At 41.4% G+C, this 25,320-nt stretch overlaps 1 protein-coding gene across 8 annotated transcripts in view; it reads right to left on the reverse strand.

The window, feature by feature from the left end:
- Positions 1–270: 270 nt before the first annotated feature.
- The window catches only part of KIT (KIT proto-oncogene, receptor tyrosine kinase), a 91,056-nt gene continuing 66,006 nt past the window's right edge, over positions 271–25,320 (reverse strand). For 2 of the 8 annotated variants that reach the window (XM_065914436.1, XM_065914433.1), the window contains 14 exons: positions 16,539–16,653; positions 14,657–14,838; positions 13,335–13,441; positions 13,114–13,240; positions 12,744–12,848; positions 12,549–12,659; positions 11,072–11,222; positions 9,044–9,132; positions 8,461–8,588; positions 7,319–7,441; positions 4,318–4,429; positions 4,104–4,203; positions 3,648–3,753; positions 271–2,498 (listed from right to left, as the gene is read on the reverse strand). In XM_065914436.1, the coding sequence (XP_065770508.1) occupies positions 2,370–2,498; positions 3,648–3,753; positions 4,104–4,203; positions 4,318–4,429; positions 7,319–7,441; positions 8,461–8,588; positions 9,044–9,132; positions 11,072–11,222; positions 12,549–12,659; positions 12,744–12,848; positions 13,114–13,240; positions 13,335–13,441; positions 14,657–14,838; positions 16,539–16,653 (1,685 nt within the window). In that variant the 3' untranslated portion in view covers positions 271–2,369. Of the gene's footprint in view, positions 2,499–3,647; positions 3,754–4,103; positions 4,204–4,317; positions 4,430–7,318; positions 7,442–8,460; positions 8,589–9,043; positions 9,136–11,071; positions 11,223–12,548; positions 12,660–12,743; positions 12,849–13,113; positions 13,241–13,334; positions 13,442–14,644; positions 14,839–16,538; positions 16,654–25,320 lie in introns of all 8 variants that reach the window. The other 6 variants (XM_065914435.1, XM_065914431.1, XM_065914434.1 and 3 more) reach the window with 3 other exon arrangements.

Genomic DNA, 25,320 nt, shown 5'->3' on the forward strand with positions numbered 1-25,320 from the left:
TCTCTGTCCATGGGATTTTTCAGGCAAGAATATTGGAGTGGGTTGCCATTTCCTTCTCCAGGGGATCTTCCTGACCCAGGGATCAAATCCAAGTCTCCTGCATCTCCTGCATTGGCAGGCGGGTTCTTTACCTATGAGCCACATGGGAAATCTCAACTTACACATACTAGGTACAAACCATTCTAATGTCAGGGTGAATGCACTTTAATACTTTCAAGTTTAATTTCACTGACTCTGAAATAATAAAATAAAAATTCCGTTTGACTTTATATTTACACTTTTATTAGAATTCTTCAGAACTGTGAACAATTGGACAACATATCAGGAAAAAACACATAGAACATCAACATCCTTTAAACTTGCACCGCTTACATATTTACACATAAAGTTACTGTATATATAAAAAATATTTTCAAGGACCCATGGGCTTGGGAATATTCAAAAGACATTATTGCTACATTTCAATATTTACAAAAAAAAAAAGCCACAAAATAATTTCAAACATTAAGCTACTGCAAAGAAACATCAGATGTAAAAAAAAAAAAATTATAAAAATATAAACTTTCAAGAATATCCAAGACAAAACTCTCAGTGAAGTGCCCCTGAAGTACCTAGACATCTACAATTAACAACCACTTTTCTTACTATAACCAAAGTCAATAGAAACGTAAAGGAAATTTTCAGACAAAGTGTGGCAAACAGCAAAAATGTCTTACATTAGCAACAAAACGCCCCAACCTGTTACCTTTGGAAAGGTGCGAGAGCATAGAACTCCAGTGCAAATGGTTACTTTCAGATAAATGGCCACAGTTCTCTAAATGAACGCAGAGAGACCTAGGAGGGGAAAACCGTGAGGGCAGCATACCTGAACCTTGCAAGACAACACATAAACCTTGCCATGTACCCATGGACCTCCTATAATTGGGTAGAGGCAAAAAAAAAAAAAACACCAAAAAAAAAACCAGGTAACACTAAGAATAATATCCAGGCTACAGCCTAAAGGGTAGAACTGAAACATGTTTCAGTAGGAGAGTAGCATTAATAAGGTCTAAGGAACAGGTACAGCATGTTGAGTATAAGTAACAGAGTGCCTTAAGTGCAGGTGGATTGCAAATAAATATGGACTTAAGCACTCCTCTGTGGAAGTTTCTGGTAAGCCTCTATACACAGCAAGGTGAAGTGAAACAAAAGCTGGGATGCTGCTGAAAGCAGGCTACTTCTTGGGTGCCAAAGGACCCTCCTGGGCTCAAGCCAAGACTACTCCCAAAATATTTTGTCTACAAGCATACATACACACGCACACATACACACTTATATAGATACTGGCCAGGTGTCCAGGACATGCCTGTGATGGAGGCTGAGTCTAAAGTTTATTTTTGGCTACAGAAGAATCCAAACTAAGATAGCACTGTTTGTCACTCCTGCCACGTCATGCAATAAATCACTTTTTCAAATGGCATCAAATCCACTGAACACGATGACATTCTGAAGCTGGTCGGCTTGTTCTGGACAATCTCTAGAGCAAGTTCCTCGGCTACAAAAGGAGATTTTTGTTAAGATTGTGCTTGGCAATAACTTTTTTTAAAGCACTGTTTCCTTCAAACTTGTTCTGGCTCATTAGTTATTCCTATACACAGCAGACTCAAGCCAGAATTGTATTCAGAAACTACACCTTGTGGGTTCCCCCCCCCCCAAATATGTGAATGTGTACAATTTATAGATGAGTATATACAAAATGCGTTCTGGGAAGCCGTCTCTCCAATTCAGCTGCTACTAGTCAATTTGATTTAGAAACCAGTTCAGAAGCAAGAAGGCTCATGCCCAGCAGTCTTTATTCAGGCCCGGAGAACATTTTTCCATGGCCTATGTCTAACTCCCAGCATGAAATACTAGATTTCTTGAGCCCAGATATTCATAGGCTTCTGGCCTTTGAATAACATTCTATTTTCCGCATCAAGGGATAAGGTTTCAGCTTCTAGTCTTGCTGCATCATCACAGCATCATGGGTGATTATGAGGAATGAAGGTGACTACTGCCATGTACTCCAACTATCAACTACACTTTTCGACAGAAATTGGAGAAACCTTGGGGAGGACTCAGTGTGCCTAGCCCATCCCACCCTCCCTTTCTCCAAGGCTGAAGTTTCCTCCTTAGCAGGGGCTGGTGTGCTATTAGGAACACAGGCAGCTCGATGGTAGCTGATGACAAAAATCGTCGGCCACTAAAGGGTGCTCGTGAAGGCAGGATTACACCAGGGTGTCCACTGCCCTGGAGTAGGATTCGAGTGGAAGGGAAACAAAGGAGCCATTGTGAAAACCAAAAGAGGGGGGCCGGGGTTGTCAGGAGACCCCCCGGATGCAGACGCTGCTTCAGACCTCTTCGTGGACAAGCAGAGGCTGCGTGGAGGAGGCGCTGCTACCCACGGAGTTGATGCGCACAGAATGGTCCACCGCGGGGCTCTCCCGGTGGGGGCTGCAGTTTGCTAAGTTGGAATAAATCTGAGGAAAATAAATCCACAGTCAATACGCCAGTCCCCACAAGGAACAAAGGGGCACATGTGCAGCTTAGGAAACGCAAATAACTTAGGGAGATTCTCACAGCCAGGAGGTTGACAAGGCCTTACAGCCAAGAACCGAATCCCACGGACCAGTTTTATCCCTCATTTTCCCATGGTCTGATTATGTAAGAGGTGACAGTCCAAAACGTGCTTTTCTGCTGGGATGCATCTAGGAACGAGAATGATCTAACTTTTTAAAAGGCACATAAATTTCTGTAGCCAATTCCCATCTAATGGCTGATGTCATTCACCAAGAAATCAGTGGTTCTTCCATTGAGAACCAGGCACTTGGGTGTGAAATGCTGTCTAATTTGAAATGTGCTTTGACACTCAGAAGAGCAAGTTTCAACCTTAAAGTATCAATGGTATAATCTTAAGAAAAAATAGCTCCAAGCACAATCCAGAAGAAACAAGCAGCTTAAAAAAAAATCTGAGTCGACGTACGGATCACTCATTCTTCCTTAAAAGCAAAAGAAATCATCAATTTGAGTTTTGAACTCCCTGCTTCTCAAATCACTGGGAGGGATCCCTCAACTTCAAGCAACTCTTCATTCTCCATGGTTTGTGGCCATGAAAGCTATCTGCCATGTTCTGGTTATACTGACTTGAGCAGAAGGTTTATTTTACTGCAGAGAACAAGCTGTCTTTTCTATGCGCCTTACCCCAACCCTCCAAAGGCTGAACGGCCTGACATGTGAGAGAGAGACGATGCAAACCCCCATGACCAACACTTGGGGTGGAGAAGGAAAAGTGGCAAATCCTTATGGGAACTTTTATGTCCACACTTCTGAGCACCAACCCTCTACTCTTTCCCCTCTTCATCTCATATCCCTTGGCTCAGAGTAGGGGGCTAGGCAAGAAGAGCACCAACCCTCTACTCTTTCCCCTCTTCATCTCATATCCCTTGGCTCAGAGTAGGGGGCTAGGCAAGAAGAACTTGTTTCCATTGCTTCCCTTTCCTACTCAATTTATAGCCTAAGTGAAGGAGAGAAAGGGTGGCTAGCTTAGTCCTCACCCCCAGAACCTGAGGAGGAGGACATGCTTTGGAACCAAGAGAACGGAGATCCATGCCTGGACAGAGTGTACTCACATGGTTGGTGCTCTCTGAGATCTGCTTCTCAATCAGCTGCACAATCTGCTTAAATGTTGGCCTCTTCAAGGGATCAGCATCCCAGCAGGTCTTCATGATGTCATACCTGCAAGACCAGGGCCAATTATCACTCCTCAATGCCCTAACTGACCTACAGGTATATGCCATTCAACAATTTCAAACCTAATTCCAGTGCTACACAACTGGACATACTGAATGACATGGGTATAAAATAAAACTTTGTGTACTGAGGCTCTGCCAAAACTTTGTTTATTTGGTAGCAAGTTTTATGAAACTCAGTGACAGAAATAGCATTTGCCCAGGATGTCACAACAAGGAACCAAATGACATTTCAAACTATGCCTAGTGAAAACCCTCAACATACGGGTTTCTGTCTTTAAAAAAGGAAAACAAAAGAGGAAACGTTATCTGAAGGAAGGACATCTGGGCCCTTACATTTCCGCAGGTGCATGCTCGGGGCTGAGCATTCGGAATCCTTCCTTGATCATCTTGTAGAACTTAGAATCCACTGGCATTCCAGGGTAGGGGCTGCTTCCTAAGGCACAAACAGTTTGCAAATCAGCATGACAATAAGCAAGGAGAGCACCGTACCACCTTAAAGAAGCTGCTCTGAGTGGGATCAAGGTGCCTTTGGCAAGGCTCACTTTACCTAAAGAGAACAGCTCCCACAGAAAAATCCCATAGGACCAGACATCACTTTCAAACGTGTACACACAGTTGAAAATACTCTCTGGTGCCATCCACTTCACAGGGAGTCGAGCCTGCAATGGAAGCACAACAGATCCAACAATGTTAACCACAAAGCTAAAAAAAATCAAAAACTGAAAAGAAAATATTCCTATGGAGAGGTGGGGTGAGAACCTGATGGGCATCTCACAAAGACCTTCTACCCACATGACCTCAGAGGACCCTGATTGCCTCCGAGAATTATGTTATGTATGGTTTTTTCAGTTTGGGGTGGTTTTTCTTTTGCGGGGTGGAGTGGGGACTGAACCCAGGCCTTGTCAGTGAAAGCCCAGAATCCTAACCATGGGACCGGCGGGGAACTCCTGTGAATTATGATTTTTGACTTTTTTTCCGACTACCTCTGAAATAAGTGGATCACCAGTACAGTTAGCCCCTGAACAATGAGGGTCTGAACTGCATGGGTCCACTTATACAAGAATATTTTTCAATAATAAATGCTACATGATCCATGCTTGGTTGAATCCAAGGACGTGGAGGAACGATGGATATCGAGGGCTGGCTTTCATTTATACTGAGATTCACTCCTGCCTTGTGCAATGGTCGGCTGTATACTATCTTCTGGAGAGGGTTGCCATTTCCTTCTCCGGGGGATGTTCCCAACCCAGGGATCGAACCTTGGTCTCCTGTACTGCAGGCAGACTATTTACCGTCTGAGACACCAGGGAAGCCCCAGTACTATCTTCATTTTCAAGATGGGGGTCACTGAGTCTGTACAGCCTGGCGGTTAGGAGCACAGATGTCGGAGACAGACGCTTGGGTTCTAACCTGGACTCCACCGCTGGCCTTGTGTAACACAGAGGTTAGTCACCAAAGAAGGTCAGTTACCCTCATCCCTTAACAGAACCGTGGCCTCCCAGGGTAAGGACCACATCGTGCAGCCCCTTCAGGGCCGTGTGTAGCCCCTTCAGGGCCGTGTGCAGCCCCTTCAGGGCCGTGTGCAGCCACGTGGCTCGGCTCTGGCCACTAAGTACTGTGTGGCAGCTTCTGGAAATCCTCCTTAATGTGAGGTTGGCATGTGCCCTGTGGCCTTTTCCTTCTGGTCTCTTCCTCCACTGTCTTGCCTTCTGGATATGTTGGCTGGCTTTCTTGAGGCCATCGTGGACCATGAAGCTAAGGGCCACACCAGGGATGGTATAAAATGGAAAGGAGGAATTTGCTCCCTGGTATAGAACCTCCCTACCAGGCCTGGCCTGCAACTCCTATACTTGTTTTACTTTCCTTCTGGGTGTTCTGTCAAACACAGCCACAATTATCCCTTACTAACACACTGGGAACATCACATACATCTGTAATAGAAGCCTCAGGATATTCTTATGTCAAGCGAAAATCACACCTCAAATTCCACAAGTTGTCTTGTGGGTTAAATGAGATACTGTGGGTACCAGTGCTTAGTTCAGTATGGCTGATTCACTAGGATCTGAAAAATTGCCTGTACAAGCAACCACTCGATAAGACAATAGTGGCTTATGCTGACTATGACTATTCCAACGTGGTAAGTGGCAGATTCAGAGTTTAAATTCAACAGATGAACTTCACATCCTGAACTCCTCCCGCTAACATCCAGCCAAACTTTTTGTGACTATTCCTCTTAGAGACATTTCTGGATTCTTGGATCTTAATTTACCACAGAAAGCTAAATCAACCCTTCCCATAATCCACTTAGGACCCAAAACTGGGAAGACAATTTTTTTCTGGTCTTGAAATTATTTTAATCAGTAGGAAAAAAAATAAAAATGTTTTCCAGTATCCCCTCCCAGATTTTCTGCTAAAGTTCTTATAGGGGCTCTTAACCTAAGATCTATTAATAAAAGGTGTCTTGAAACCAGAGGTGCTAGGGTCATCTTTACCAAATACTACACACCCACTAAATGATAGAACCAGGTTCGAACTCAGCAAGACGGGACCTGGAACCCACTAGCCTTTTGTCACTATTCAAAGGTCTGGATAGAGACCTTTCATCCTTCCTTCCAGTAGTGCACCAGGACGGTGGGGACTTGGTGTTATTAACACTCCTGGCCTTAGCAAGTTATTATTATAGAAACGCATGCTGTCATCAGAAAGTAAACCCAGCAACATTTCTACAAAAACCAAGTCTAGTACAGCCCACCCACAGAGACGCCTCAGTGATGGAGAAGGAAATATTACATTATGTGTAGACACACAAATAGCTACCTCTAGGAATAGCTCTGGACTGAAGATATGGGCCTGGGAAAATAGATGGAGAAAAATATATGTTCAGGACTACTGGCTTCCCATACTAATGGGATATTGCTCTGGGAATCACAGGCTCTGGTTTCAGCCTCTACTGATCCGTGTCATCTCAGACAAATATCACTAAAATACACTGTGCTTTTAGTTTCCCCAACTTTTAAAATGTGAAGACGCTGCATTCTAATGCCAAGGGGGTTGCCCTGATGATACAATGAAAATTGGCAATGAAATAAAGCACTTTGAAATAAAATCACTATGTTCCATAAGCCAATTATTCCTTATGAACGTCTTTAATAAGCTCTCTTCATCATAAGATCCAACATTCTATATGCCTAATTCTGAACATTATCTTAATTTTAATCTTTTTCACATAGACTGTCAATCTCAAAATAAAATTTCCTGCTGTGACCTTCAGGTCCACATTTGTTTCACTTGAACAAAATCGAGTTCATTGCTATTCTCAAGCTATAATGAAAATTAAGGCTATTTCTGTTTCCTTCACATGCCCCATAATTACACAATTAGAATTAGGAATTCTATTATTGGAATTTTGCTTAAGTATACTTAATTTGACTGCTAAAACACATGATATCGCAAAGGTGGATTTGCATTATGAAAATCATAAGACAATATTTAAGAAAACTTGAAACAAAAATCTTTCACTGGACTGTCAAGAGAGAGTGGGTACTCACGTTTCCTTTGACCACATAATTAGAATCATTCTTGATGTCTCTGGCTAGACCAAAATCACAAATCTTTGTGATTCGACCATGAGTAAGGAGGATATTTCTGGCTGCCAAGTCTCTATGAATACACTATTAGGAGAGTAGGAGACAAAGAAAACCATTTACATTTATTTTAAACTTTTTAAAGAGAGAAAGCTATATTTAATGCTAGAATGCTGCTTATGTTATATAGCACCAATAGTTTTGCTTTACATTTAAACTATTCGGTGTACCAAAAATAAATATCTAGATTATGCTTTGAATGATGCTCAAATTTGTGTTTTACATTGTTAGGACTTTAATTACTATAATTGCTTTCAAAACCAACTTGAATAAATGCTTCCCCCCCCGCCCCAGGACTGCTTTCATTTTACATGCTTCTCTTTGAATATGTCCTTTTAAAAAGAGTTTCTAAAATGTCTACAACTTGAATTTGACCCCTCCAAAGGACAAAGGGAAGAGGCTCTTTATTTCAGTCATCCTATATCCTCTTTTAGTTTGCTAATTGTTTGGAAATGTCACCAATGACACTTATGGGTAGGATCTGTAACCTCATCCTATTCTGTTAGCCTGGTTTCCTAAGAAATTCCTCTCACCCTTCTAGAGACCATGCTTCTTGTTTTGGTTCCTTCATTCTCTTCTTATCCTCAACCTTCTGATCAAATGTTTATTACTCTCTCTCGATTCCTTACTTCCCCAGCACTTGGTAAACCATACATGCAGTATTTGAGGTCTAACTTCAAAAAGACTCATGTATGTGCTCCATCAAGCACTGCAACTACAAGAGATACCCTTTCCTGTGGCTGATAAAATAACTATCTCTTTATTTTCTAAGAGCAGCTCCTATATCCTAAAAGCCAAATTCTAAATGAATTCATTGCATATAAAAAATATATTCATAGAAAGCTCATTTAGACAGGCTTGCACTTTAAAACTTATGAGAACAGGAATTTCAAAGAGACAGCAGTTGGAACATGAAGAAGCTATATTTCCTCTGCTTTTGGTTACCACACTTCAAGCGACACTCTGCATTCTAACTATGGCTCTAAATACTCCCTGGGGGTGGTGGGGGCAGGGACAGGACCCTTCTGAGAATGACCCCCACTTACATTCTTTGAAGCAAGGAACGCCATGCCCTTTGCCACCTGGTAAGAAAAGCTTAGCAAGTCCTCCAAGTCCAGGGCCAGCTCGTCATCCTCCATGATAGCGGGAGTCACGTCTCTTTCTATGTATGAACCTGTGAGGAGAAGAAGGATTTTCTTACCAATTAAAATCTTGAATACAAAGAGAGTAAAAGACAGTGACAACACTGCCAAGGGCTGGTAATCAGCGAACTGATGTGAACTTGCAGGCAAATCCTCTCCCCAGTGTTAAGGATAGGAAGGTGCTGAATCACAAATTAATATTCCCAATCCTGGGCTAAGTTACAAAATCTTTAAGGAAGAAGAATGGTGGATGAATACAAAAGTCTCATATTTTTTATATGTATCTGATGTATTTTGATATTCATATGTTATCAAATATGCAACAAGATGCTCAGATACAATAGCACAGGCTCTGACTCCAAATACCCGCTTACCCTGATCCTATTGTAAAGAAGAACCAGTTACTACCAGGAATGGTGTTAGATTCCATGGTGTATGAGAAACTCTGAGTCAATGAGGTTGTTCTTACTGTTTGACAGGTACCCACCTATTCTTGCAGATCTCCTCTTGTCTGCCTTGGTTGGTACAACATAAGAAACTCCAGGTTTCATGTCCATGTACTCATTAGTACTATCACTGCTGGGAGAAATGAAACATCCATCAAATCACGAGTAAATAAAACAGGAGATGGGTGAGCACACGAGAGGCAGGCTCTCTCTCCACTCCCTTTTTCACATAAGAGGCTGATTTATTTAAAGAAAGTACTGCCAAGTCTGAATGAAGAAAATCTTGTTCAGTAAGATATGAGTTTTTAATATTCAACATTCGGGTCCAATCCCTAGGAATTAGATGGCCTTTTTTGTATTCAACTGTAGAGGGGACTCTGGTTAGAAATTTCCTATCTCTTGACACCAGGGATTTAATGAGAAACACAGAACTTAAACCATTATCCCACATCACTTCAAACTCTCTAAATTAGCCTCAAGAGAGATAAGATGAAAGAGACAAAGAGCCAGAGTTTCTGAGATGTGTTATTAGTGGGGGAAGACAGGGATCGTTAACATATAGCGACTGATGGAAGATGGTTTAAAAAAACCAAGTTTGGTTCAGATAAACACCAATAATTTGGATGATTTTCTGAACCATCTGGACCTCTTGAATCTGTAACATTTGGCTGGAGAGTCTTCAAGATTTCTAGTACTTCCTGCTTCTGATTAGCATAGAAACACCATGACAACAATCTCCTTCACAGCGTGCTGGTGGTTCCAATCCCATATGGGATCCCAAAGCACAAAAAACACTACACAGAATTGAACTATTTAGGCCATTATTACAGAAAATCAAAAAATATATAGGGGGCCAAGGTTTTAGAAATAAGGCAAAGTGGTTCATTTATTCACATAAAGAGCATGTGTGTCAGAGAAACAACCAAAGGTGGTTTGGTTTATATTGTATTTTACTGCCACTTGACACCACTCAAAGTTTACAGGATTGAAAAATTTAAAAAAAGCTTCATCTAGGGTTTAAAACTTCAGCCAGAGGTACAGAAAAACACTTTAACAGGTAATCGCCCATTAACCATATTTATCGAGGTCGCTTTGAGGGCCTGGGGTTAAGTTCAGGAGATAAAGTCTTGCCTTCTCAAAATGTAGGGGATGTGGTAAATAAGAAGGAAAGAGGAAACCCAACACACAACTGCAGGATAACATGTTTAAGGGATTGGGCATGATGACTATGATTCTGCTGGGCTGCATACATCTAGAAAATCTTAAATGGTGGATCTTAACAAACACTTCGAAAGAAAAGGCACAACACGGCAGAGAATTCTATTCTGATCTCAAACTACACCAATTCTTTTTAAAGGAACTTCAAACTCCTGACATATTCAAATTCAGAATGGTATCAAGGATAAAAGAGATGAAAATAAGGTGCAGAATTTTAAAAAATGTAGCTGCTACAGTAGTTGTGCCTCTTGATAGCCTAAGTTAAGGAAAAAGAGGACAAGGAATACAGAAATAATTCCGAGGTAGAGGGTGAGAAACCCTGGTACGGAGAGCTGTGTGGAGCTCCCTGCCATTCTGTTAAAGGTTTAAGGGAATCCACTGTGATAACCCGGCAGCCTTTCCCATGTTCCCTAGAAACAGCGCCTCACTCTAAGATGCAGAGGATCCTGCTGGACAGTATAACAGACTGACGCACAGTAAGAACCACGGTAAGAGAAACAGGCACAGAAATTATACAGGACCTGCGCTCAACAGCATAGAGAGACTGTGATGCGCAGGGAAGAACCATTCCAAGAGAAACAGGTACAGACCCCAGTCAGCTGGAGAGAACTAACGCTCAGAAAAACACTAAAGATACATTTTTAAAAATCAACACAAACTTAAGCTCAAGACTATTTGAATCTTTACAGTTTGAACTTTCTAAACCGCTAATCACATTTAAATGATTTAATAATTCTGATTTTGCACCTCAAAGTACCTCAGTTCACTTTTTTAAAGAATCAGCCTTGATTGCAAACCCTTATGACCCCATGAACTGCCTGTCAACAGCTATTTATGTAAATCAGTCTTACCAGGAAGACTCCTTTGAATGAAGAAGGTTCTTATAAAGCGCCACTTCGGAGTGATCTTCCTGCTTTGAGCAAATAAATGAATCACGCTTTCTTCTCAAAAAATTCAGAAGATCACCATAGCAACAATATTCCGTAATGACCAGGGTGGGCCCTGTGAGCATTTAAGAGACGGTTAGAGGGAGGTGAGATATACAGACCATCCAGTCTTCCATAAAAATACTCAAGGGCGATCACAGTCATTCACATTCAGGGTCAATGCTACCAAGTGCGAGTACAATCCTATCTATGAACACTGCTTAGCAGAACATGGGATTCTGTGGAGTAAAACTAAACCACCTTTGTAACCTGAATTTCTACCTGGTTAGGGGTCAGGCATGACTGCTGGTTTTAGACAGGAGTTACAGCTTTCATCATTAGTTATCAAGCTTCCTACGTGAGTCCTCTGATTCACTTGTTTACAGAGAGGGCTTCACGCCTTTTGCAATGTTATTATGGAAATAATGATGAGCATAAGCACAAAGAGCAGCATGATAGGAAAACCAACCACTGGAACCGCCAGCTGAGACTGGAAGGTGGGGAGAAACCCTGAAGAGGAGGGCCATCACGTGTGTTCGGGGCCCTATCAGTTGAACTTTTGTTTTCTTTCCCTGTTGTAAAAAACTATAGCTCTGAAGTCATTTAACAGACAACTAATTAACTCGGGCAAAAATCTCTCATGAACAATTCATGATGTCGGTGAAGCAACATTTATGGGGGCTGTTTTAAGAAATTACAGAAAGCTGTCAACTTGACCGTGGATCTCTCCAGATCTTGAGGAATGGCTCATTTTAACACATCTTTGTTCCTTAGACCAAAATGTTTTCTGGAAACATCATAGAAAGCCTTGATGGGAGGACTAATGAATGCTTTAAAACTGAAAATTTCTTTTTTTATCAAAGTGAAGTCTTTGCTCATTTGGTGTAGATTTGATGACTGGTAGGCTTGGAGGCCTATTTTTAATGATAGCATGCACATTAACATTAACTCTTTAGTGGCTAAATGTCATCCAGCCTATATAAAAGCTCGCAAGATAAAAGAAAAGCTTTCTGGAAGAGATGAGACATTCTCAAGATATTCAAGAGGTCAGTGTTGGTGTGACATACACGACAGTGACTAGGTATGTCCCGGGCGTTCTACCGCATCATGACAAACACAAAATATAATTCTTAGGAAGAAGACACATGAACCTGGATCTCCTGCATTACAGGCAGATTCTTTATCATCTGAGCCACCAGAGAAACCCCATATATTCTTATATACATTAAAATATACATTTTTAACATTCAGTGGGGTCGGGGGAAAGCCAGCAAGAGGTTAACCACTTGCATCAAAATCCTTCAAGGAGATTACTAATCAAGCATTGCCAAAAATCATATCAAAATCTCCCACCTTTTGATAATTTGACCAATTACAAGAGTCAGGTTGGCCATGGCCTTACCTCCAATGGTGCACGCTCCCAGAAGATTCACAATGTTCATATGATTACCGAGGTAACTCAAGACTTTGAGTTCAGACATTAGGGCTTCTCGTTCTGTTAAATGGGCGCTTGCTAAAATTAAAAACATCTTATTTTAGCAAAAAGCAAATCTGGGACACTGACGGTGAGCACCCATAAGAGCCTGCAGGAACTTACGTTTGAGCATCTTGACAGCAACAGTCATGGCTGCGTCCGATTTAATTAAGCCATACGCAGTGGCCTCAACGACCTTCCCAAAGGCGCCAGCACCCAAGGTTTTCCCTGGAGGAAGGCAGACAGGGGAGTAAGTGGCGGTGGTGGAACTGAAGAAACGTGTGCCATTTCAATAGAAGAATTAGGGACAAATGTGTCAAGATACACTTCCCTAAAGTGCACTTGATGCCAAATCTCCCAAAGGCAGGGAAATCGCAGAAAAAACCCTTATTGTTTCAGGTGAAATAAAACAAAGAAAGCTACTGGGATTCCATAAAGGCACTGCTATGTGAAAACAAAAAGGTGTCATGGAAAACCCCGGTAGCATACTGACCAAAACTCAGCCTGTTCCTGGGAAATTCCCACTTGTGATCATAAGGAAGTTGTGTTGGGTCTATGTAAACATAATTGTTTCCATTTATCTCCTCAACAACCTTCCACTGTACTTCATACATGGGTTTCTGGTGGAGAGAGAAAGAGAAAGAGGAGTCATCTTTTAATGGTTAATGGTTCTACCATTACAGCATTTGAGAGAGAGAACAAATAAATGGTTACCTGCAAATATTTGTATGTAAGAATCATCACGAAGATACACATTAAACCAGCTGCGATCACAAAACCAATCAGCAATGGCGTGAACAGGGTGTGGGCATGGATTTGTTCTAAAATCAAAGAGGGGTGTGGAGTTACAACCTATTTAGCCCGGTCGGATCTTTACACAACACCTCTCACCTCCAACTCACCCACCTCCCACACTACCGCCCATCACAGCTGGAGTCAAACCAGGTGCATCTGAGCTCCCGGCCTTGACTATTATCTTACTCTAGGAATCTTTTAACACAAGCACTTTCAACCAGAAAACTGTGAGAAAGAAGTTGAGATTTCCAGAGCACAAGAATAATGCTAGGCAGTTTTTCAGTAAAAAGTGACATCTGAGTGAACTCTGCACTTCAAATTCCTGCCTTGAACTTTAAGATGTTTCCTTTATGGATGTTTTATTACTCTATTCTTTATGCTTTCCTGTATTTTCCAAATTTTCTACATGAAATATTGAGTGTCTTTCACAACCAAGAAAAACATTTTTTAAAGTGTTCTTTTCATTGCCGTGCCTGGAAAAAACAATCCATGATGAAGAACAATATAAGACTCTTCCCCTCATCACTCAAATACTGAACAAATATCACTTTTTGGCACTCGTCTATGCCAACTCAAGGAAACAAAAACCGAACCCTATGAATGTATGCACCCAGTTCTTTTGTCTTCCAACTTCATACCAATTCATCAATTTGTCTACAGGATCATTTAACTTATGTTGGGAGAGCTAGTCATTCATGAGTCAGATTTTAGAGATATTAAAAGAAAATAGCTCATTAACATGATTTCACAAAAGGTAATGTTAACTTTCTGACATGGTGTCAGGCAATGTATTAAAATAACTGATTTTAAGTAACAATTTAAATAATTTTTAATTGACTTTAAATTTTTTAATTGTCCTAATTCCGTTTCTGTTTGGGTATAAGGTAAATCTATTTCCCCTATTTTATTTCTCTATCCTTTTCTAATGGAAACAGTTGGAAATACATGATTAATTTTATATATAAACACACATGCACATGCATACACACATACATACATATGTGCACACGCACATAAAATACATAAAACACATAAAGAGCATGGTTACTGCACACACTTCATTAACAAACTAGCACAGGATGAAACTTAGTACATTTGATGACAATCACATGCGCAATGTAGATATTACCGGAAATGACATGCCAGTGATGGAATGGACTTAAAAGTCATGATTGACATGGCAGGCAGAGTCTAAACATCCCCTTAAATTGGATTAAAAAGAAATATACCTTTGCTGTTACCTTTAAATGCAAAGTTAAAATAGGCAGAACTCTTGCCCACATCGTTGTAAGCCCTGCATTCCACTGTCCCATTGTGTTTGAACGTGCTGTCATCAATGGTGCTATGAACCACTAGTTTTCCAAATGGTAAGACAGATGAGTTTTGGATCTGTACATCCACTGGCCCAATGGGAACAGAACACCTAGGTGGGAGAAACAGCAGCCCAGACTTACTCTCAAGAGAAAATCAACTGAATGCATTGGATACCGCATACTTTTAAAACCAAGTCAAGAGATTCATAATCAGACATTCACTTTTACAAGTGGAAGTGTGATGACAAACGAGCATGTCTGTGGCACCGAGAGCAAGAAAAGCACTTGGAAGAGGAAAAAGAGAAGAGGTTTTGAGGTGAGATGTGGGTTTAAAATCCGGACTCAAACACCTACTCTGTTGACTTGTGAGTAGGACTTAAAAGTCTCCAAGACTCAGTTCCTACAGCTGTAAAATTGGGGCAGTAATACCCATCTTGGAGGGTTACTGAAAGGATTAGAGATGAATTCAGTAAGACGGCTGGCTTCCGTCCCTGCACACAGCAGCCATTTATAAATAAAGTAATTGTGAACAGATGTATGCAGGGTTGAAAAGGAAGACGGTGGAGGAGGAAAGCAATAAAGTCTTTAAGGATGAAGACAGGGCCACCCCCACACCCCAGAAGTGAGGATGCTCTGGCTCGAAGTGCCATGGAGGGAGATGGAGACAGTGCCTGCTGGGCTGAATGAACTCCAGGTGGCGAAGATCATCAGGAACCGGACTCAGACGACTCTATTTTAAATTATCCCCCCACAGGCCTAGCAATTTTGTTCCCATACCTGGCTTTACTTTCTCCCTTAGCTTGCAACACCTGCATATGGTAGATATCAGTCTTCCATCCACCTCTACGCATTACAATATAAACTCACTAATGGGACTCAGCTGTGTTTTGTTCACTAGACCCATGTCCAGCATACAGTCGGCATTCCATAAACATTTTCTCAGCGAATGTCTACAGGTACTGGGGCTGTGTCCCCTGTGGGCAAACTTTCCAGGGGTCCTGAACCTCCCTGCTTCTCCCCCAAAGAAAACACTCAACTAAAACCCAGCTGAGAACAACAGTCTTATGTAACCTCTCTAACTTGCTGTTTATTTTTTTAAAAAGGGCTATTCTGTGAAAAATGAAATTGCTATTATTATCGTGACTACTCAATTGTGATGTTACACTGGGCTTTAAAGCCTGAGCGTAAAATAGCATTTGATGGATAAAAACAGTGATGCTGACCCCATTTTCGTCTTCAGGTAATGCGACAGGACAATTTAAGGCTTAAGTGTGGATTGTGAAAGAGAGGAAGTACAATTCCAGATGTACTCTGCTCAGGGGCTGGGCACCTCATCAAGGAGAAAACCTTTTTAAAACATGTAGCTCCCCAGCACCATATGTATAGTAATTGCGCGATCATTACTTTTTTGGTAACTTGGCAATTAACTTCTGAGGTAAATTTTTTCATGATAACTACAGTCACATTTCCCACACATATTACCTCCTGTGTATATATTGGAAATCTAATTACTCTGTCCTGGGAAATTGCTTTATCTACCTGCAGGCTGGAAATTGCATGATAAATCCAAAAGATAACCACCAAAATAAAGACGTCGTTCAGTAATCATGTTTCAGCAAACAAAATTAATGTCTACCAAGAAAAATATAGCAATTATGCTCTCTAAAAAGCCACATGGATAGAAAAAAATTAATCAAAAACAAAGTTTTTTTTTAAAAAAAAATAATACTTTGAAAACATATTTGAAATTCAACTGAATTGCAGTCTTATCCTGATGAGTGTTAAGTGGTATCCAAAATAATCATCTCACCTCTGCTCTGTTCCTGGACAAAAGTACCAATCGATGGTTGGCTCCGGGAACCCTGTGGCCACGCACTGCAGCATGCCGTTCACCAGCCTCTCATGCGTCAGGATTTCTGGTTTTGCTGGAGGGAGAGAGAAGCGGCCATATGTCAGACTGCTGGAAAACCTCATCAAGGCTCCCTCCACAATTTCTGAATCTTTAAAAACTTTCTCAAGGCTTAAGAGGACCCTGAGAGAACATGTTGCTCAAAGGGGAGAATGTGAACCAGTGAATGGAAGGTGCAGGGAGGTGGATGTGAGGGTTTGACCAAGAAAAAGGCTTCCCCGGTTAGAGTGACCCATCCCCTGTGTGGACTGTTCATCCCGTGGATGTAAGGGTCTCTGAGCTTTCCTTGCCTCAGGGACGACTGAGGTTGCAGGACCACCTGGCCAGGTTTCTGTTCCCAGGGAGAGAGAACCTGAAAGATGGGTTCTAATCAGGATTCTAGGGTTCCCAACTGTCTAACAGGTGGAAATGCTGAAGCTCCAATACTCTTGGCCGCCTGATGCGAAAAGCTGACTCATTCAAATATACCCTGATGCTGAGAAAGATTGAGGGCAGGAGGAGAAGAGTGTGGCAGAGAATGAGATTGTTGGATGGCATCACCAACTCAACGAACATGAACTTGGGCAAAGCCTGGGAGATAGTGAGGGACAGGGAAGCCTGGTGTGCTGCAGTCCATGAGGTTGCAAAGAGTCAGACGTGACTTAACAACAACACTGTTTATTAAAGGATTCCTGCCATCAGACTCTCAAATGATTCAAAGACTCATTGGAATTTCAAGTTATTGCAGGAACTAGAATAAATTAGGAGGAGTTATGGGAAAAGAGAAGATGCCTGCCTCGGAAATTTCCCCCCTCCTTTTTTTGATGGGGGTGTGGAAGGGGTGGTGAAGACAAGGAGCTGAATCACCCTTTTTATAGAGAAGCCAAAACATCAGAGTAAAACACAATATGGGCTTTTAACTCCAAACTTTTATTTCAAATGCAAAAGAGGAATAGAAAATTAGAAGAGGAAACCAGGCCAAGAGTTTTACTCATACATATGTCTAAACCTGAGTACAATCACTGAAAAGTAAACTGTATCAGCAGGAATGCTCTAATTTGACATTTCTGTGTAACTATAATAATCAACTGATATTCAATCAAAGGTACCCTGCAAATTCTTGAGATTAGTAAACGGAAAAAGAACTTATATTCAGCTGTTCTACTGGAAATACACTTGAAGGACTCACACCCCCTGAGAATGAGTAAGCTACACTGGCAGGGATGGTGATGAGCACACCCAGTGTCCCTGGTACAGCTTCGTGGGCACTGACCCAGAGCCTCTGCACAGAGCTACGGGCGGCCATGTGCGTGACAGGCAGACCTGTACCCAAGTGCGGGCCCTCGGTGGCTCTCCACCGAGTCTTCGGGTATCCAACGCGAATAACAACAGTAACAACAGGAACTCTTCATAGTGATGTTGTGACGATGAAATGAAATGATTCTTGACAAAGAATCAAGAATGATTCACAGAAATCAAACAGAAAAAGCATTAATTAATGGGACTTCCCTGGTGCTTCAGTGACTAAGATTCCATGTTCCAGTGCAGGGGGCCTGGGTTTGATCCCTGGTCAGGGAACAAGATCCCATATGCCTTGACTAAGACCCAGGACATCCAGTAAATAAATTTTAAAAATATTTTTTTAAAAGCATTAACTACTAATTTATTACTCATTTATTATTTTTTCTCCTTAGAGTACCCACCTTCCTAGGTTCATCAAGCTTGGTAGCAATTAGGTTAACTGCATTGGTCATTCTAAATTTTCTCTTCAATATCTAATATCTTTAGACAGCATGATAACATGTATGTGTTTTAACCCAAAGAACTGGGAATTTGACATTGATTACATGACATCGATTATAATGGTCAGAGGAAAAGGCCAACAGGCCAGAAACTAATTTTTTCGAAGGAAGGCAATGCTGATAAATGACATCTTTGTAGAACAACCTCTCAGCACCTCACCTCCTTGCAGGCAAAACGGCTTGGCAGGGATCAAAGTGTCTGCATGCATGGCACACCCACCTGTCATTCAACCTGGCCCTGCTGACGGGCAGGCTGTTTGGCTCACACACACAAAAGAGCAACACTCCAAAAGCAATCTCAAGGTAGGGGCATCCTTGAGAGCTTGGATCCAATGCCAGCTTTCACAAATAGAGCAAGAAGACAAGCCATCGTCTTGCGAAAGCATCCATCTGGCAAGTTTCATTTAATTATCATGGGCAACTGTGTGGCCAGGCTGAAAAGTAGGACATAACACAGAAAACAGTGGAACTTTAGGAGAATGCTATTTGCTGAAGACGGCAGGCGCCATACGGCAGGTCTCTCTGGACTCACATTCAAGTGTCATCTCCTTTTCCTAGCCATCCTCAACTCTCCAAAGCCAAGTTGGTTGGTCTCGCGTCCCTACTCCCGAAACACTTTAGAGCACCTGACGCACTTCTAAAATATCCTGGTCTGCCTCCATCTGACTGTTCTCAAGGGCAAGGAGCATGTCTTATGGATTGTACCTCTGACTCCTAGCAGAGTCTGACCTATTGCAGACACACAGTAAGAGCTGTTAATTATTAAATCCTCCTAAAGAAACAAGTCCTTCAAATTCCAAAGGAATTCAATTAGTGTCACAAGAAGGGACCTGGAATAACAGCCTGATGGTGACTTTCCTATGTTACACCATTTTTGCAAAAGTGGGCCACGAGATAAGAAATCCACACATACACCTGGCCATGTGAATTTTTTCTTCCATACTGAGATCAACGATGAGAGGAGAAGGTCCACACACAGACAGCAAAGATAACTGGACAGACTCCAACTGGACAGAATTCAAATGGGAATCAAGTTCATAAGACAGATTTCCTCATAACAACCTCCCTCTTGTCATTCATTGTTCCTAATGCCACATGCTGGATTTTTAATGGAATTAAATATTACTCTGAAGGAAAAAAGGGGGGGCTGAAAGGATGCTTTATGATGTTCATGGTTGTTATCTCTGGGTAGTAGAGTTATACATAAATATCTGTTTCATTCTTTTGACTTATTTTCTAATTTTTTTTTACAATGAACACAGCTAATAATAAACTTGTAAAACATTTTTAATTTAAAAAATTGGAACAGCTGAAAATTACACAATCAATTACATTTAGCTTTGGTTACAAGTGCCCTAAGATCCAAGCCTTCCAGCGTGACACCTGGTAGCAGTTATGCAATGGCCAGGGCTGGCACACAGTGTGGTCCGGCTGGCCTACTTGTTTCTGTGTGCTGGTTAATCAGGCACATTTTTAAGCTACCATCCCAACTATAACCTGAGGCAAGCCAAGCAGCTTTTGTCCTGTTGGCCAGTAGGCTGGCCAACCAAGCTGGGAGGGCCCCTCAAACTTCAAGGTGCATTTGAAGCACAAAGAGATGAGGTTAAAAAGCACATTCCTGGCCCACCTCACCTCCCCCAAGATTAAGTAATTTGAGAATCTGATCCAGCAGTGGGGTTATCTTAGAGAATCTTCAAGGGACCTCATCAGGGCCAGGACAAGGATGTGGCAAGAAAAACACCTAAGGTGAGGAATTTAAGAAGGCTCTCATCCTCCAGATCCTGCAGACTCAGGTAGACACCAAGAGTGATCACCTCCTTAAATTCTGCACCCTAGGCATCTCTCTTGCCTCATCCTAATTCCAGCCCCGTCCCTAATGCTGGTGACAAGAGACTTCATTCTGAAAGGGCTAAATTACATGAGTACAGCTTGGGCTATACGTGGCAAGTTGCACAAGGAACATGTTTAATGCATAAAGAATGAGCTAGGTATAATTCTGATTCCTAAAAATGAAAATCTGGGCTCATCTGCATTTTGTAAGTGCCTCAACGCACCGTCTAAGTCATTAAATATACATTTTGCTTTTAAAGATACATAACTCCCTGCAATTCGCCAGGTTAAATCTGAGCTGTGTTTTCTTAGATATTCTGCAATCAGCAGTATACCAACTGACACATTCCCTAAATCCTCCCAAGTTGGAGGTTTAGATAAGCCTAAGAGGTGTATAAGTTATGTATTTCCTGTAGAGATAAAAAAAACAGTCTTGTCTCCTTTCAAAGCACTGTGGACCTGAGTCATCTTGCATCTACGACAACACTGATCAGCTTGTAGGCAGATTTCAGAGTGCTTGTAACTCTTCTGAGAATTTATTGCTCATGCAATTAAAAATCCCAACCACTTGCTGATTTATCCCACAGATACATGATCTTAAAAAAATATTCCTTTTCACCACCATCAGGCCCATACGGAAGGCAAGAACAAGTTGAATTCTAAAGAACACAGCACAGATGATAGGAGCTGGGGGGCTGGGGATGGGAGGAGGTATACAAGTAACTGATGGGAAAGAGATGATCATAGTTTTTGGCTCACCCTAACCGACTCCACCAACTCTTGCTACAAACACACATCTGCCCACACTCTCTAATCAGCAAAGAACACAGACGTTAGTGTCCATATGTGTGTGTCTGTGTGTACATGTGTGTGTCCAACTCTGCGACCCCAGGGACTGTAGCCCAGCAGGCTCCTCTGTCCATGGGGTTTTCCAGGCAAGAATACTGGAGTGGGTTGCCCTTTCCCTCTCCAGAGGATCTTTCTGACCCCGATGCAGGGATCGAACCTGCATCTCCTGCATTGGCAGGTGGGTTCTTCACCACTGAACCACCTGGGAAGCCCAAGTGTCCATATAACAAAAGACTGAACGTAGAGGAACCATAGGGATGGATTTGTTTTTACAATTGTAGGTCTGATGATGTTTAACAGCAACACAGTGATGCTTTGTAGCAATTGTCACTATCCTGATTTGGATCTGGGTCAAATACACATTCCTGCCATAATATCATAATAATATAGGAATTCAAATCAACTAAAAAAATTTAAAAAGTATTAAAAAACTCGGGTTAACTTTTACCTATAAAAGGAGTATTATACTTAAAAAAAAAATCTCCAGAACAGATATTTTGAAAGTACATTTTGGATACTAATATATACAAAATAAATGACAAGATCCTACTGTATAGCATAGGGAATTATATTCATTATCCTGCAACAAATCATAATGGAAAAAAAATATGAAAAAGAATATATATACACAGACACACAGAACTGAAACACTTTCCCGTACACCAGAACTAACACAACACTGTATATCAGCCACATTTCAATAAAAAATTAAAGAAATTACATTTTGCTTTATACATTCTTAAAGACATCCAGAAACTGGTGTGTGAGCACTTTAACAGAAATTCATTGAACCAACTAAACAAAACTTCAACTACAGTCTTCTGCATCCAGTTATGTTTCACAGAATGTCTATCATTAAAAAAAAAAAAAAATTCTCCTAATAAAGTGATGTCCTAAATGAAAAAGTATGCAAACTTTTAATGCGGAAGGTGAAACTAAATATTTCACATTATAGGGGTTATGAGTCTCTCTTACACACACTCAGTTCTGCCACAAATGTAGCCACAGACGTGTATGCAAATGTGCAAGGCTGTGTTCCGCTACAATTTTACTCACGCACGCTGAAATTTGACTTTTTCACATCTCACAAATCTTGTTTTTAAAATCTTTCCTACCTCCCACCTATCCCAAAGAAATAAAGAAATTCTTAGGTCATGAGCTATTCAGAAACAGGATACTTGTCAAATCTGGCCAGAAGGCTATAGCTTGTCAATCCTTATTCTAAACAGCCTTCAAAAAGATCTCCCTATCCTGGAAGTTAGCGTTACAAAAAATGAGGAAACTACTTGGAGAAAGCCTTCCTCAGCCAGAATCACTGTGCTCAATTTCCAGGAGCACCATCACCGGTGACCCGGGGGTGGGGGGATGTGTATACACGTTACAGTGCAGTCCAACTTGCTGCCTAGCAGTGCAGACATGTGATAAAGAGCTCTTTTTCCACTCTGTGTAAGTAGTGGATTCACTTCGCCACATTAATTTAGAAGTGGAAGAGAAGGGTTAACACAATGCCTGTGGAAAAATTACACACCTATTCTTGGATTAATTTAAATTTCCACTATATATTATAGGTGACCGTGTATACATCTGTAACCGAAGGGGACTAATTTGACGTAAAAACACATGGGGCTCAATTGGAAAGGAAATTTCCACAGAGCAGCAGTTCACTCATATGAAAGGGACTACTCAGGCTATTTTTAGAAAAGTATGTCCCAGGGCCAGGGTCAATTCTAGCTGAAGTCTGAAAGTGAAAAAGTGAAAGTGTCTCAGTTGGGTCAGACTCTGACCCCATGGACTGTAGCCCACCAGATTCATGGAATTCTCTAGGCAAGAATACTGGAGTGAGTGGCCATTCCCTTCTCCAGGAGATCTTCCAGGCCTAGGGAATGAACCCGGGTCTCCTGCATTGCAGGTAGATTCTTTACTGTGTGGGCCACCACGGAAGGCCCAGGAACACTGAAGCAGGCAGTTACAAACCTCTTCTGCTTTCACACCATAAACATGAAATAACGACCAGATCACACCACCAAGGGGCCTAACGATCTAGATAAGTCACCCTGCTCTCTATCAGTTCAGTGATTGAATAGAGTCCCCAAACTAGCTACACACCCAGCCAGACCACCAACTTTCTTAGGAGACACGAAAGAAAAATGATGCCAATATGCCTAAATTTTTTCAAAATATAAAAGACTCAAACTCTGCTTTAAAATTAGGTTGCCATGATATTCCTTTATTCTTCCAGTTTAAATGTCTATAGCAATTCTTGCATCCACAGAGATCCTCTTCATAAGGAGGAGATATTAAAGTGTCACATCAAAAACAACACTCATAACTCCCAAGCAATTTAAGAACAAAAACTCATTTCAAGTTCAGGAAAAGAAAATAAAAACAGACTTCAGATTCTGTCAAGTATCTCAAATTACCTATAAAAAAAATTAATGCAGAAAGACAAGAAACTATTTTTACATAGATTAGCTACCCATACTAACATTATTTCTTAATTGGAATTGTCCTGCAAGCCAGCACAGCGTATCTTCCTAGACATATGTTCAAGATATAGGAGCATGAAAGACAATGACAGATGATAACCTCATTGACTTCCTGCCAGTAAAGTAAGGTTGTTCATTTGAGATGAAATAAGATAATTATAAACTTTAAATAATCATTTAATAGATTTCCTTTAAAATTCAATCACATCATTTCAGAGTTCCACCTCATACAGCACAATGTCTCAAAACGGTATCAGATACTGGCTAAGGAAATCATGAACTATCCATGCAAGGAGATACCAAAGTAATATTTGGGCTTCCCAGGTGGCTCAGACGGTAAAGAATCTGCCTGCAATGCAGGAGACCTGGGTTCGATCCCTGGGTTGGGAAGATCCCCTGAAGAGGGCATGGCAACCCACTCCAGTATTCTTGCCTGGAGAATCCTCATAGACAGAGGAGCCTGGTAGGCTACAGCCCTGGGATCACAGTCGGATACGACTGAGCACCTAAGCAGAGCGCTGAGGAGAAATGTTACGGGCTGGAAACGGCTCACGACGCATCACTGTTTAGCACCAAAACACAAGGCGGGGCAAAAGAACTTCATTTTTGTCATCCCCCCAAAACGAGTTTTCTTAAGTGGTCTGTAAAGATATGTATTAAGAGATACATTAGCACTGGTAATCCATAAAATGTAAATCAACTTTAGAAGGTAGAATTAAGACTTATTTCATTCTTATTTTTGCCTACTTTTAATTTCAAGTTATCATACCCGTCATATAACAATTTTGTAATAGGAAAACATTGTTTTAATCTAAAAACAAATGTATGTAAGTGTTTGCACAAACCAGGCCTCATTCTGGGTATATATACTGTGGTAGCCTTACAGCAAACTCTGAAAAGTAAATAAATCAGAAAGGAGTTCTGATTTATTTAGCACTTATCTTTGAGCACTAGCTTTATTTAATGCTGAAGAACTCCAACAATTTAACACAGAAGTAGGTCAAATAGAATCCACCTAACCAGAAAAAAGAAAAGAAAAATACTAAAAAAAGCAAAGCCTCTCAAGCAAAACTTGACAAGGGTGTCAGTATTAAGTATCAAAATTTTAGCCTCTAACACAAGTAAGGTTTGGACACTCAAATGTTTGGAAGGTCCTATGACTTTTAAAAATGGTTAAGAGGTTGGAAAACATGTCCATCTTCCAAAAAGGCAAAGTCCTAGCGACTCTGCTCTCTTGACTCACGAAGATCTGGAAAGGTGCCCCAAACCCGATAGTATTACTTTTACCCGAAATATAATCAGAGACCTGAAGCCAGGAGGGGGACTCAGATGGTTGGCAAGCAGGCTATCCAAACCCGTCTAGCTCCAAGGCTGTCCCGACAGCCCGACACGCACCTGCGACAAATGGTGGGCTGCCCAAGGTGTTGCAAGGTGTTCCACCTTGGGGAGCTTCTCCCTGGAAGAATGGTCTAGCCATCCATAACTGGATCTAACTATGACCACAAACGGGCTTCCCTGGTGGCTCAGTGGTTAAGAATCTGTAAGACACATGGGTTCGATCCCTGGGTTGGGAAGATCCCTTGGAGAAGGTGGCTTCTCAGGTGGCTCAGTGGTAAAATAATTTGCCTGCCAATGCAGGAAACCCAGGAGATGTGGGTTCAGTCCCTGGGTTGGGAAGATCCCCTGCAGAATGGAACGGCAATCCACTCCAGTATTCTTGCCTGAGAAATCCCATGG

The sequence above is a fragment of the Muntiacus reevesi genome, chromosome 22 (genome assembly GCF_963930625.1).
Source record: "Muntiacus reevesi chromosome 22, mMunRee1.1, whole genome shotgun sequence".
Lineage (NCBI taxonomy): Eukaryota > Metazoa > Chordata > Mammalia > Artiodactyla > Cervidae > Muntiacus > Muntiacus reevesi.